We start from the raw sequence: 14,860 nt of genomic DNA, 5'->3' as shown, positions 1-14,860 counted from the left end.
TACTAACGTATCGCAGACTAATGACTTGGCGATAAGAGGTTTCTCTTGTGTCGGCAAGTTCGCCTTGGTCGAGAAGGCCAATTAATTAATCCGCCGCGAAATCGTTATCGCAACAAAAAATCTTGACCTTTTAGATGGTTGAAATTCCAGAGTCACTCATCTGTACTGAATGAAAAAAAAAAAGTAAGAGAAAAGCTGTGAATTCATGTGGAAAATCAGATGAAAGAACAACCATCTTTATCTTAATTGTATCCACTGTACATCAGATCATGATATCAGCCAATTTTCTTTTTACGCTTTTAGGAGAAATGTTTAATTGCGGTAGTCGAATCCGATCTGAATACGATATTGAAATATTGGCATTGTCTATTTTTGCCGACAATCGAGTGCTTGAGGCGATGAATTATTAATTATTTGAAAGCTCAATAGTGGAGATAGAAACGTATTACTTCGGCGCAAATACAACACAAAACAAGCGGGCCGAGTGGGGAATGGTGCTTGTAACATCTCTCTACCTATCTATTTTTTTTTTCCAACGTCTGTTTACTTCGCGAGAAACCTCAAAATGTCAAGTGGTTTTAAGTAGTGTGCATTTGCCTTGAACAGTGATTTCGCAGGGTCAATGAGATTGTTTCGGTATTGCAACACCTGTTGCGATAAGTGTCGTAAAGCTAACCAAGGTAGCCACAACAGCCAGTAAACAAAGAGGGCAGGGAGACTACATGCAGCGCGTGAAAATGCGATTGACAAAATCGCAATATTGCTTTTTGTTTCACATCTGTTTGGTCGACTGGATGGCCCGGTTCTTTTTTTCTTCCTTTTTTTGTGTGTACTATTTACGAAGAAAAAAATGCATGAAGCAATTTTCAATTAAATGCTGGTTCGCTTTACTTTGCTCTGTGATTGGTCCGGAAATCTTGAGTCTCTCTCTCTCTCTCTCAACCAATCAGTTGCAAAGCTAGCACCAATCACGACTTGGTCGCCCGTGTTTTCCCGCGTCTTAGGCGGCTTGCTTGTTTTTACTTTGAGGTCTCATTGGCTCTTCACAATAATTTATTTTCTTCCGATTGACCGTTGTAATTATTTAAGTTTGGGTTTCATGACACTTATCGAAAAGCGCTCCAAAAGGAAACTAAAATGCAATTTAGATAACTATCGACACTCATTGAATGTTACTTGTTCTTGATCCTTCTTTTCCTTCTTTTTTTTTTTTTTTTTTCTTAAGCTGGGTTACAGTATAAGTGGAGGACAACGTGGAACACGAAGCACTCAAGGATGAAGACCAAAGCACCTGTATCTGCACCAGATGTCCAAAATGAAGAAGTATGTGGCTAAAAACTGCAACACGTCACCGTATTTCTCTCTCATTCTCCACTTTTCGAAAAAAAAAATCGTCCCCTTGTTTTCAAACATTGGATCAATCCCAAGCCCAGGACAGGGCTAGGTGGAGAAGAGAAATCTTCGATGGCTTATGCTCCTGGAGCTAAAGGCATAAGGCACTGACCAATTTTCCGATCTCGACGGTAAAAATATATTGTTACTTGCTCTGTCTAGATTGGTATGGATTTAGTATAGTGAAGTTCCTTTGGTTTCGCAGCGCACGGAAAAACTGAGACACACTTCTTTTTATAATTAGTTTGCACACCGAAAAGCTAGGTAGTTATTGATAACACTGACACTTGCTGCGTACTGCTATACTAGGCAAATTGTTTTTTGCCACAAGAGGAGAGAAAAAAAAACGAGAGAAGTTTGGGTTTGCGACTCGATCCAAACCTTTCGTTTTCGCTTATCTCGTGCTCTCGTGGCCATGCCTCGGGAGCGCTCGGGAGAGCTCGCTCTATTTCAAAAGTGGCTGATACGACCCGAGAGAATATCAGCAAAGCTGTTCAAAGCTGTTCAGCATAATTTTACAGCTATTACTAATAGACATAAACTTATCACAACTAGTCAAACATAGACATTACAAAGCCCCCGAAAACTACCAAAAAGGGTTGAACAATAAATGAAGGTTTCCGAGTTTTCGAATTCTTTCCTCGTTTATAAGAATGCAGTTGCCTATTGACTGTCATGTCAACACGTAAACAGGAACGAGCACGGCGAGGGGTCTGGGTTTGAGCCTAAACCTAGTTCAATGGGTACGTTTTTCCTCAACGCCTCTCTCTAACAAGAAGTATTCAGGGGTACCAGCAAACTGTAACCCCGTAGAAATGCAGCAACAGTCCTAGTCGTTTTACAAGTAGAAAGTCCGTCAAGCCAAGTGTCCCATCCAGCCAGTGCTTATCCCGGTTTCCTCCATGAGATGAAGCGACAAGAAGTATTACTACTCCCCATTGGATGGGAGCCAGTCCATCCTAAGGCTACCCCCCAGCATTACATCAGGGTTCCCCGACAATTCCGGTACCCATTCCAATGTCTCGCCCAAGAACACAACACAATGTCACGGCCAGGCCTCGAACCTGGGCCCCAGCGCAATGACCGAAAGGACACCGCGACTTGAATAGGTTCCTTCAGTCATACGACCACTGGCGTTGATCCTAACCAGAAAGATGAGTTACAGCACAAAAATTCTCCAACGCTTTTTGGTCGTCTAATTTTACAAAGAGGCTACTTAATAAAGTCAGATGACTAACAACTGAGTCACTTGTCCGCATTGTTGGATCTCGTCATTGATCCACCGAAATGTCACCGATTCTCCGATCTGCGCCCTAACGGTGTGATCTTGGAACTGGGTTGAGAGAATTTTTAAGGAAACATCGCCGGGTAAATAAGTGTTGATGTTCTATCAAGAGAAGATCTCGGTAGTTTGGACATCACTCCAAGTTTAGAATTCATCCTCATCTTCCATGTTTCTGAGTGGTATCAACTCGAACATAAAAAGCCTGACATGTGATTGATTTGATACACATTTAAAAACATTTACGACGTTTCTCGTTTGCTGATAGAAACAGTTTTAGTATCATAGAACGCTAGTAACGAGCTCCTAACAGCCCTTGCTTGAAAAAATTTCTGCGAGATTCAGTTAAGAGTAAAACATTCTTTCTACTCGTACTCAATACAAATCTCTTTCGAAATTCCAGTGCAGAACTGCAAAACCTTGCGCGTAATGCACAAGTGACGTGAAAAACGTTTATTGTCCTACGGCAAAAACCTTTCCTGGTAACCTTCACTCCTTAGATCACGCGTTCCGCAACAAACGGCAACCTTTAGGTCACGCGTCACGCAACATAAATCGTGTCAAGTCTTTCTGATCCTCACTGTTGTTCCCCCAACAAGGTGATGGTTGGGCACTGGAATGACCTCCGGGGCAGCGAGGAGTTCTTCATCAGCTGGAAAGTGGAATTCGTTTCTGTTTGCGTCGTAGCGATCGGCACCACTTGCCTCGTGGTGATAATATCCCGATCCACCGGGCAATCTCACTTCCGGGAGAGCGGCGTGCCGTAACAAAACTCCCGCCCGCCCGCGGCCAGGCAAGGATGCAGATTCCCTCAAAAGCGCATTAGCACGTTGGAGTAAGAGACTTGGTAGCTGAGCAGAATTAGATTGTAGTCCAGGCCCAAGAGCATGGGCTGTCTCTCTTACGGTTTCTTCCATTCTTCTATCGGCTTGCAAATCTAGACGATTTTGTTCCTTTTGTCGAGGAAAGGTCCCAGGTCCCTCGGATTCACGACTGCTCAGTGGTGGAAAGTCTTTTTCTATGAATATTTCCTGGGGGCGGGCTGTAATTGAAACAGAAGACGACTTGACAGCAGGAGCAGTAGCACCTTGATTCTGTAATGCTGCTTCCATGCTGCTTCCATTGCTTTCTGAAGTGACGTTACTTGCGTCAGAATCACTCCCGCTTTCGCGCCATTTCTCTTTCAGTCTGTTCAAGGGAACGGAGATAGAGTTGACAGTTTCCTTCACACGCCCCTTTTTATTCTCATACGCATGCGTGAACTGATCACCTTCGCACCAGGCCTCCCGACTGGCCAGCACGTCCTCTGGTACGACTCCTTTTGCATCTTCATGGAAGTCACCATCATATCGTCTCGACCGATGTCTGTAGTTGAAATGGTTCAGTTCTTTGAACTTTGCAGGGAGCAGCTGACCTTTCACCTGGAAAGAGCGTGGTCAATAAAGAGCGCGAGAATAAATGTTTGAACGTCTTTCAATTCCCTAAGCTAAACTTGTGATACTGATCTCCTCTATTATGAAGCTACTTGGGATACCTCTTCAACACAAATCGCGCCCTGGTCCTAACTAACTGGTGGACACGACCGAACATAACTAACGACATATGCGCAATTGGCATCATAGCTGCCAGGTTTGATTTTGGGGCGAACTGTCGGAGGTGGAGGCGAACCTGCCTTACTTCAGCGGAGGGATTTCGCAATGGCGGTAGGGAGCAAACTTGCAATTGGGCAAAACCTCCATAATCCTTCTCTGCTCATCCCCTGTTTCCGAAGTTGGTTGATATTGATATTGGACGGTGAAGTTGTGGTCTTTGTGAGTTAATTACTTCTGACGGTTGCACTTTCCCTTCGATTAGTTCTCTTTTTTAATGCATTCTAAAAGAAAATCGCATATTTTCTTGTTACCTTGGGGTTCAACTCCTTGGAATCTCGAGCAATACTCAGATAAATATCGACGCCATAAAGAAATTCTGCCATTAGTCTCTCCATTTGAGCAAGCCGCAGCTCCCTTAGATACATGACATGCTGGTAAGACAAAAAAAATACAAATGTACATATATATAAAAAATGTAAAAAACAGTGAAATGTCCAATTGAATATCGAAAATGACCAGGGATTGATAATCATTTTTGCATTACTTTGCGATGTGATTGGTCAAGATAACCGCATCCCTCTCACAACCAATCAGATGGAAAGCTAAAACCGATCGCGCCTTGGTCATTCAAGTTTTCCCGCGCTTCAGGCAGTTCACATTTTTCAACTAATAGCTCTCATTGGCTCCTTAAGATATTGTTCTTGGTCATGATTGGCCGCTGTGATCACTTTGGTTTTAGTCCCACAACGCCTACACATAGAGCGCTCCAATCGTACCATGAAAAGAGAACCTTTAGCACCAACGTTTTACAGGAATCTCTCTCCATGGTATTTTCATTAATGTAGAAATATACTCAGCTTAAGATGCCATTGCCTACCTTAGCGGCGGCATCTACAAGAGCCTCTGGAGCAGGCCTTACAGCCCAAACAGATGCATTTGTCTAAATGATCAAATTAAAAAGATGTAAAGGAAATCAATATTAATAATATGGTTTAAGCATGGTACGTTAAAAAATACTTTTAGGTCTACCAAGTAAGTTCCAGTTGATAGTAGAAATAACTGGAAGACATATTAGCCAACTGCCGCTTTTAAGTCCTTAGATTAATATATAACTTTGTAAGGGGTTTTGGGAGGGCTAGTAGACGTAGGGGCTTATATCCAAGGGGGCTTATAACCGGAGTGAAAAAAAAAAAAACGCTTCAAAGTGAGCAGTAGCAGTGCTGATCATAATACGTTTTGCAATAATTTTTCAATTTTTTCGTTTGAAGAAATACAGCGTTCCAATCTCTCTAAACGAAAAAAACTAAAGGGGGGGGGACCTTCATTCCATTCCATAAGGAATGGTGGGGTGACCCTTTCATACAAGTTGACTAGCAAATGAGTTGTGTGATGTTCGTACGTATTATTTTTCCTAGCAGTCCAACGAAGAAAGATTATTTGCAATGCGCTCCAGACTTAAGAACTCAGAGTACCACTATCGATTTCGGGAGATGAACATGAAATAAATCTGACTTGAGAGATTATACTTGAATTTATTTGAGTGGTTCCGCTTTAAGTGACCGCTTGTCAACCAATTAAATGCAAAACTACCACCAATCAAGACCTAGTCGCCCGCGTTTTTCAGCACTTTGGGGAGTTTGCTTGTTTTTACAGTCTACTGGACAAGAGTAATACATGTAATATACCTTCATAAATTTCTGTCGCACTTTCTGGAAGGACACATTCTCAGGTGACAAGTTCAAGTATTCATACAAACAGGCCACTAGTCCATTAACATATCTAAGAAGTAAAAACAAAATTGTTAATTAATCCCTTTGTTGCCATCTTGTAATGTAACAATTAGAAGTTCTCTTCGTGTTTTCTTACAGTGGAAAAAATGGTCGGATCCTAAACCCTTCCTTTTTTCATTAAACAGAGATTATGAAATACGATCTTAGCCACGAGGTCCGTTATTGGTGTAATTATGTAGAAACTGGATGCCATATTGGACAACTCAGGAAGTGATTATACATCTCTTACTAACCAAGATCGAGGTTCGTTTTGTAACTTACGAACCGAGACCACTTAAGCCATAAACACGAACGGAGAAAACGAGGTTCTTTAACTTACTGTATGGACCGCGAAAATGAGGTTAGTAAGAAATTTATTGTATCTCTCAGTTCAATCAGAGGGGAGAAGATCTCACTTTAAACAACATTTTGAATTTAGCGAGCCGTACAGGAAAATACGACCCACCAAATTGACCAATCATAGCGCACGTTGTAACTGATAGATATTTTAAGATTTGACAATTTCAAATGTGTTTTGCGCGGCAGACTCGAGCAATTACTTACAGAACTACTCACTGAATTGTACTCGACACAATCTAACTGTTCTTTTTTTACTATCTATACAATATGCTAACCCACCAGTTTTCTGTCAGAGTTTTAAGACTAGAAGTAAGCTTTTACCTGGGTAGCTCTCCTCCTCTTTCATTCTTGTAAATAATCGCATCCGCCACCTTTCAAAATAAAAAATGTCATTTCTTTCATGTTTCGCCTACACAAGTAACGAACTGTCATAACATTTCGAGGAAAATTTGTTTTCATCAACTACGTAGCAAATTTAAATTAGCCACCGTCAGAGGGTCAGCCATTCGTCAAAGCGATTTGAGGAATTGTGGGTTGTTTTTGGTTTATGTACCGAAAAATTGAGTTATGCTACTGCTGGAAACATGGTAGCGTGAAAAACAAGAATAAATTAGTTGAATGGAAAGCGTTCGTTGATACCTTGGGGATTAAGAGTGCCGAATTGAAAGATAAGTTTTTATTCTATAGGCTTCCGAACTGACTATATGTAAGGAAAGACTTTGGACTGTCTAACGACTGGTTTGGATGCGTCTTTATTTTTCCTTTCTAGATCACAAAGTTGTTTTCGGAATCGCTCGCCTGGTCGTCTTCCTGTTTCGCCCATATATACCTCTTTGCAACAAGTGCAAGTTATGCAATAAATGACATAACATGATGTTATGACAAATTCTTTGTCAATACATCTTGAAAAAGTAAATGTAGATACTTGACGAATAAAACTGCAAGAATAAACAGCCCACAGACCTGAGTATCAAACACGTTCATCAGGTGGATATGATACTGATGAAATAGTGCATCACTGGCCAGTCTGCAGTCGTGAAATACCTAAAACACAAAACAAAGCGACACAAGAATTTTAAGAAGGTTGAAAAGAGGCACTGTGTGAGTTAAATGGTTGCCAAAAAACAAAACACAATAACCTGGACAGGGCTTCAACCTAGACTTCCTAATCTAGGCCTAGTTGTTAAGAGGGACGAAAACGTTACCCAATGGATAAATTGCTAACCAACGAATAAGTGTTGCGCTGTTTACTAAATAGAGGTTTATCCGGTGGAATGTGTTATCCACCTTTCGAATGATCAGGGCCTGGAGTCCAAAGGATATACCACTAACCTGAAGCATCTCAAGTGCTAAAAGCAGTTGAAAATCTTAAGAAATTTATACTTCATATCTTTTCTTTAGATACCAGGGAAATAACGGCTGGTCAATGTACAATGTCCGGTCAAATATTAGCCTGCAGTTCAGGCGTCTTATTAGGGCGAGTTAACGTTAAGAAGCTCGCGATCGTTTATTCAACCGGCCATGTTTGATTTGGAGTTAGAGTCTGCGGTGGGGGGAGGGTGCGGGGAAAGGCAAAAAAAGACGCTATTCACTCTCCCAGCCCCACCCCTCTCCTTATTTTTTACTTTCGCTCACCCCCTTTTGGTACAAATTTCTTTCTCTCCCCAGCCTTCCGCTGCTGCGGTCATAGTTTTCGCTTAGAAAATACTAAGCACTCGCTCGCCAAAATTACGCCTGCTCTGCAGGTTAGTCAAATATAGGTTTTGTCTGGGTAAAATTTCCGCTCAGCCCCATACTAAATTATGCACTCAGTTCTTGGATAGAGAAAACAATGACAAAAATATTACATTGCAATTGGGAAAACAGATTTGTTTTACAATAGTATGGGACTTGCGGAAATTTTACCTTTGTCTAAAAAACTTCTTTGACTGCCAGTCAATTTGATCGGTTGTTTACTCATGTAAAGAAGAATTTAATTATTTTTCAGGTTAAAGATACGACTGTATCACCTTTCTAGCAATGATTTCGAGGCTGTGTGTACAGTATAAAAGCGTTGTCTTATAACAACAGGTTAAACGGAACAATTTGACCGACGCCTGCAAGGGAATTATTACGAGCTCATTATTACTGTTACCTTCAGTATGTCTCCACTTTCAAGAATGTCCTGTAATCCCTCATCAAAACATGGAGCTCCAAGAGTAAGAACATCAAACAAGTAAATTACTCTGCTACAGCCAATCTGACAAAGAACAGGAAAATGTTACCCTCTTGCTGTCATAATGACTACCAAAAAATTTGCTTTATAATGGAAAGAATGTGACAATTCACTCAAAAGTTTTGGTTGAATCTAGATTGTAGATCTTAAAGAAAGACTATATCATGAGCATGCAAAAGTCCTGTAATCGTTAATCCTGTTAATTGGAAATGTGAAGTTCACACTTGAGCAATGCGGTCCAAACCTCTGATGCCACAGCCATGATTCAGCATACTGTTACTCAGATACAATTTGGTCTTATCAAATGAGTTGATAATGTACATTGGCAACAAAAGAGTTGCTATCATGTCTTGAACCCAGACCTCTTGATCTGAAGTCCACTTAACCACCTGTTAGGCTACAACATCTGCCCCCATTTTTACACCCAGAAAAGAGCAGCATGATTCTGCTTGATAACTATGAAAACAAATGAGTGACTGCAGGAATAACACCATTAATGGGAGACAATTTAATGTGATGATGTTATTAGATCCACTATTAAACCAAAGATAGTAAATATTACCTGATACTTCTACCTTATAATATCTCTGGATAAACCTTAATCGTCATTAATTTTGTAACTTTGGTGAGACGTTATTTTGTGCAGTTTAAGATTTGCGATTTTAATACTCATACAGGAAAAAAAAGGGCATTAAATTTTGCAATTCAAGTGTTCTTAACTTCATTATATTTTTTAAAAATGTCTTAACCCTTTAACTCAAAGATCAAATTTGTAATTCTCTTTACTGTCAACCATACAATTATTATAATGTTAGTTCAGAGAATTTAGTATCAAATCAACTGATTATCCCCAATTTGATATTTTTCTTTGTTCTCATCACTCATCTGGTTGATATTGTATTGACACTGTAAGGAGAAATTCTGTCTTGGTCACTTATGGGAGTTAAAGAGTTAACATTTGACAATTGCTCAAAAGATATTCTCTGGAACTTGTCATTTGAATTTTCTATGTGCATGGTCTTTTTCAGGTCTTTTATTTTGCAATTGTCTTACCATTGGGATAAATGAGAGATTTAAGACCCACAAAATTTAGTACCAATAAGTTAGTACACAAAAAAGTACACATACCACCAGCCAGCAAAGTTTTCCAAGCCTTCCGAGATTTACACCTTCACAGCAAACACCAATAACTCGCTGTCTGCTGATGAATTTTACCTACAAAATTTGAGTTGAAGTCAGTTCTTTTTAAGAATTATATTTATTGATGAGCTCAAGATTACACATCTTCAAACACGGTGATTTCAAATACAAATCAAGATCTGAAAATGTGTATTGGCAATAACATGATTTCAAGTGCAATTTGGTGTAGATTTGATGTAAAGTGCAAATTGCTTTCACCTGTAAGGCAAAAGCAATTTGTAGTCTTTGAAAAATTTGCAAGTGTTTATTACACCAAATTGCTGAAGAAATCATGTTACTACTTCTTAATAATGTGCATGTAAAAACATCACAGAGAGTCAAAACAAACAAAATTTTGAAAGTGTGGGCATGCTATCTGTAATTTTCTTGTGTTACAACTTTGCACTTGTATTACAGGAGAATTCACTTGTTTACAGCCAATCAAAAGCACATTTTTTTTGCATACATTATAAGGCACAGTTAATGAAACAAATATCCCTTAGTTGATTATTTTTCAGAGTTCTTATTGCTTTTCTGCAAGAACATATAAAGCAAGGCAAAATTCACTTCTGAAAAACACTAGGGAGTAAAAGGGCTTCCAAAAACAAGCACTACCACTTACAGCTTCCTCAAATGACTTCCCAAATGAATCAATAGGCTCAATATCAGGGAGCTCATTAGGACTTGTGTTCTCCTTTACTTCCTCATCAAGTGTTGTGTCAGAAAGATCTAAAATGGAAAAATTGAAGTAACTTGTTAAATCATGATGCAGGATTACAATGTTTTTCATTCTTGACAATGGTTAAAACAAAATTAAGAAGGGTATATATCAAGTATTTTTACACAACACTAAGGGTCTGAAAATAGCTGAGGAGAATGTGCCGCCTTTGCTTTGACACTGCAAAATGGTTACTAGACATTCCAGTCTTCTCAGATAAGGACAATAAGCTGTAGACCCCATCTCCTGCTTCCTCTCTGTACTTATTAGTAAGGGATGTTAAAGAACCCACACACTTCTCACAAAGAGTAGATATTACATAGCTCACAGTGTTGTGGTCTGGCCTTGTTATTGTTTAAACAGACTCCCATTTAAATAGCTTTGAGCCAGCCTGTCTAAATATTGCAAATACATAGATATAAAGTTTCTGCCTATTTTCTTTGGAATTAACTATATCAGAGTAAAGAAAAAACCTCCATCAGCCCCCTCCTTTGCACTTTTTGCCACTGGACTCCAGGCCAAGTGGTCTAGGTTGGAGATCTGGCCAGGTCATTCTGTGTTACTGTTAGAGTGCCTACCCCACCCATGAGTATAGAGAAAGGGGTGAAAAGGGATTTTTGTGTGATTTGAGATTGACTGTTTTTAATTTTCATGACTTGTGAAAATAAGAAATTAAAACCCCTGGCCTGGGTTGTTCAAAGCTGGGTTAAGGTAACCCAGGGTTAATGTGAAATTTGATTTCAGGGCTGAAAACTTTAGGAGAAAATTCAGTTCAAATCTTGTTGCTTGCAATTTGATCACTGGATGTTCTAAAAAGAACAGTGAAATTTTCCCTAAAAGATTTTTGAACAAAGAAATAAAGAAAGCTGGATTAGAATTAACCCTGGGTAAGGGCTAATCGGCCTTTGAACAACTGGGCCCTGAACAGTGAATTCTTTTTTCCTTTTGCAATAAGTCAATCTTAAAGTTGTTTATCCCATTTTTCGTGATGCATTATCTCTAATTATTTATGTGCATGAAATGTCAACAGGTCCCCATTTTACCCCGCCTATAAATACATGCCAGCAGCCTGTCAGGGAAACCTGACAAAATGGCGGGGAGCAACCTGTAACAGACTAACATGCCATCCATAACTTTAGAGTTATTTCTGATCTTCACCAAATTAAAGATAACATGTCTGAAAGGTAAATCTAACACTAGCCAGGCAGAGAAATTTGTGAAGAGTACAAAAGTCATACACTTCTCTGCTATGATAGGGTGCCTTTTCAGTAGACTGTCTCCTTCATCGCTCACATCCCTGGAGAAAGATCCACTGGAAACAGCTGTCTTTTTTACTCCTAATTTTGAATTGATCCCAATACCAGCATCTGTAAATGCTTTTGCTACTCCTCTGTCTCCAAAGCCTCTGTCTGGTTTAGATGACGTTTGCAATGAATGATTTGATGCAATGTTAGAGTTTTCCTCGTGGAGTTGTTTTTCTTTCTTATTATCATGCTTCTGGTCATTCCTATAGAAAGATGAAAATGTGATTTTAAATTCCAGAGGTTGGTTGAGTATGAATTAGATTATTAACTAATAATTGCTCTTCTTTATTGATGTGACTATTTATCTCATTTATATGAATCTAGACATTGATAACTGTGAAGTTCAGACAGGGTACCAGTAGGTTAGATTAAGCAATCTGTATTGCAAGCAAGTCAGAGCAATATATATGGCAAGCAAGTCAGAAGACATGGATAGAACCATTGGTTATGCACCATGCTAGCACATTTCTAACTGCAAAACTATTTAAGTGTATTGCTACTTAGTATCTGAGTATGTTTCATTAGTAATCAAGTGAACAAGCCAGCATATTAGTTTATAACATCTGAAGTAAATTCTAAGTTTCTTTCCCATCTATACCATTGGCAATTTTGATTGTTGCTAGATTTCATTAGTATTTTTTATTTATTCTTGATAACTGGACCATTGTTTTAGTATATCCGTCAAATACATTTGATGTAATAGTCTGGTGTTTTATGTCAGCAAGATATACATTTAATAAACATCCTCATCCAAGAACAAGCCTCAGTCTGTTGTGGTGTTTAGAGACTTTGTGATAACTTACTCTGCCAGTTGATCCTGTGAAGCATTGTTATCAGCCTCTTCTAACAGCTCCACTGTTAAATAACAAGAAAGTTGACTGCTATGAAAATGTTGTGAAACAGTCATTAAGAGTCACCACTGGTGAATTTGCTTGATTGAGCACTATCCTGCTTAAGTGTAAAACCTGAGGGTAAAAACCATTGATCCAACTTACTCTTTCAAATACTTCAAACTTCACTGTACTTGACAAGCTAATATTCTCACTTCACAGATTCAAAATACTCATCATGTAATAGGTATAGAATAATTCATGTGAAGTTTGCCTCTTTGGTATTTATTCACAAGATGGTGGAATCAGAAATCAAATGAGTTAGATTCTGATACAAACTGACAAGTGTGTAAATACCATATGGAAAGACTTTTCATCTTTTCCCCAAATGTGAAAAATGCAATACAAGCCATTTGATTGGCTGTTGGCTTCTTCAACCAGCTTGTGAAAAATAAACTATTTTTCCCCTTTTCAGTGCGTAAATGTCAGTATGTAGAGAATAAAACATCTTGCTCTGATGTGGAATAAGCCTCCACAATTTCCTTTACACCACAGTGGCCTTTATGGCTATCTCCATCTCACCCTTCAGACACAACATAAATGATGCCCCTATGCTGACCACCTTCCTTGTCAGCACCATGAGAATGATGGGGAAGACTGTGATTTTTACTTCTATCTGAGAGCCAGATAAACATAGCTTTATTCAAATGGTGATATACTGTTATTATTGCAGGTACCACTTACATGAGGTTAGCTCATGACCGAAAAAATGATGAAATCCATGAAGTTTCCTTCCTGTGCTGCATGAAACCACTAGATATCAAAAATAAAAATATGAGATAAGTATGATTTCCTTTCAGGAGAGTTGTATCTTCTCAGTGTAGAAGCAGCATCACTAGTGAAAGGAATCCTGAACTTGCAAGCCAGAGATCTTGGCTTCAAGTCCTTTGCCACACCTGTGAATAGAACTCGCTTAATGCTCCAATTAAATAAATCTTGTTTCACTATAGCTCTCTCTTTGCATTTTTTTCCTCATTATTCATTTGCTCACTGCATTGTAAGCTTGAGCAGCAACGTAACTCTAGGCTCGTCATACCAGGTTTTTTTATTAACCCCTTAGCCCCTAAGAGTGACTAGCATCTAATTTCTCCTCACAATAATACCCCTGAATCAAACAAGGAAGTCACCAGAATAGAGGAGATGATCACCAACTATAGCAGCTCTTGCTTGTTAAACAAATTCTCTTTGTCAGCTTTTTTGGAAATGTAAGGGTTAAGAATTTTTAAAGTGACATGATAATGTTTTCCACGTCTGAATAAAAAATAGCTTAGGTCATCAAAATTTAGTAGGAGGATTCTGCCTAGATGCCGAAGAATTCTCCGATCGGCGATATCTGTCTGAATGTATGATCTTTTCCTCCCTCTAGCAAGTAAAAAACTGTTAAAAGTGCCTATTGTGGTAATGCGACCATAGCTAACAATGGACCACATTGTGCTATTAGAAAAACTCGTCAATTTGACATTTCGTTTGCAAGACAGTACCAAAAACATTCGCCACACGATTCCTCTATCTGTCAGTTATGTATCTTAGATAAAATTAAATGAAAACAATTGTTTCGGAAATTAATAGGTAGGCGGATGCAAAACCAAGAAAGTAAGATTTAATATTCCTAACTGCGAAATTAATCAGTTCACGCAATTCCTTCCTGGACGGTGAGGTTGTTCAAGGACGAATGACAGTAATCTAATTCGCATCATTGAAAAGGATTGACTCACCTTTACTTAACGTAACCTTCCTCTTTTCCACATCTATGCTATGGACCGTTCCTTCATAATCTCCTTCGTTTGTGGACACTCGTAACCTTGCGCCAACAAATGTACCCTTGTCCGCCATTTTAAAAGCAGCCTTGTTTACCCCAGGGTTCCTTTCGCGAGTTTTCCAAGCGCAAAATAAAAATAGGTTCGCAATGCATACACGTTTTCGTGTAAATAATTATTCACTTGATTTCGTAAAAGCCTTTATTTCTCAATAATCTTTTAGGCTTTATCTGTATTCCTTAAAAAGGAATATATTTCGGAAATCTACGTAGTTTTTTTTATCTCTTGCATATATTGAAATACCGTGATCCACATTCCAGGTGTTATATTCATCGTAGGAACGTTCCTCTTTTGAGAGTACGTGATCAAAGACCGACTATGAAGTTGACTATGTATGACATC

At 39.0% G+C, this 14,860-nt stretch overlaps 1 protein-coding gene across 1 annotated transcript; it reads right to left on the bottom strand.

Moving 5' to 3' along the window:
* Positions 1-1,189: 1,189 nt before the first annotated feature.
* Positions 1,190-14,825, bottom strand: LOC113683755 (piRNA biogenesis protein EXD1). The gene is made up of 13 exons (XM_027201035.2): positions 14,417-14,825; positions 13,386-13,454; positions 12,615-12,666; positions 11,746-12,014; positions 10,412-10,518; positions 9,739-9,825; positions 8,530-8,634; positions 7,359-7,439; positions 6,717-6,766; positions 5,952-6,045; positions 5,144-5,206; positions 4,578-4,697; positions 1,190-4,095 (listed from the first exon to the last, which is right to left on the bottom strand). Exons 1-13 carry the CDS (start codon positions 14,532-14,534, stop codon positions 3,235-3,237), a joined length of 2,076 nt encoding a protein of 691 aa, XP_027056836.2. The 5' UTR covers positions 14,535-14,825; the 3' UTR covers positions 1,190-3,234.
* Between the last annotated feature and the right edge of the window lie 35 nt (positions 14,826-14,860).

This window comes from Pocillopora damicornis, chromosome 13 (assembly GCF_964200805.1).
Source record: "Pocillopora damicornis chromosome 13, jaPocDami1.2, whole genome shotgun sequence".
Taxonomy (NCBI): Eukaryota; Metazoa; Cnidaria; class Anthozoa; order Scleractinia; family Pocilloporidae; genus Pocillopora; species Pocillopora damicornis.
This window is presented reverse-complemented; position numbering and strand designations above follow the sequence as displayed.

Excerpts from the sequence above, each read along its gene's own strand:
- LOC113683755 (XM_027201035.2), bottom strand. The coding sequence starts at position 14,534 with ATGGCGGACAAGGGTACATTTGTTGGCGCAAGGTTACGAGTGTCCACA. Across the intron at positions 13,455-14,416 it reads GAAGGTTACGTTAAGTAAAG|TGGTTTCATGCAGCACAGGA; the intron begins GTGAGTCAATCC and ends TTTGATATCTAG. Across the intron at positions 8,635-9,738 it reads GAAAACTTTGCTGGCTGGTG|ATTGGCTGTAGCAGAGTAAT; the intron begins GTATGTGTACTT and ends GTTCTTTGTCAG.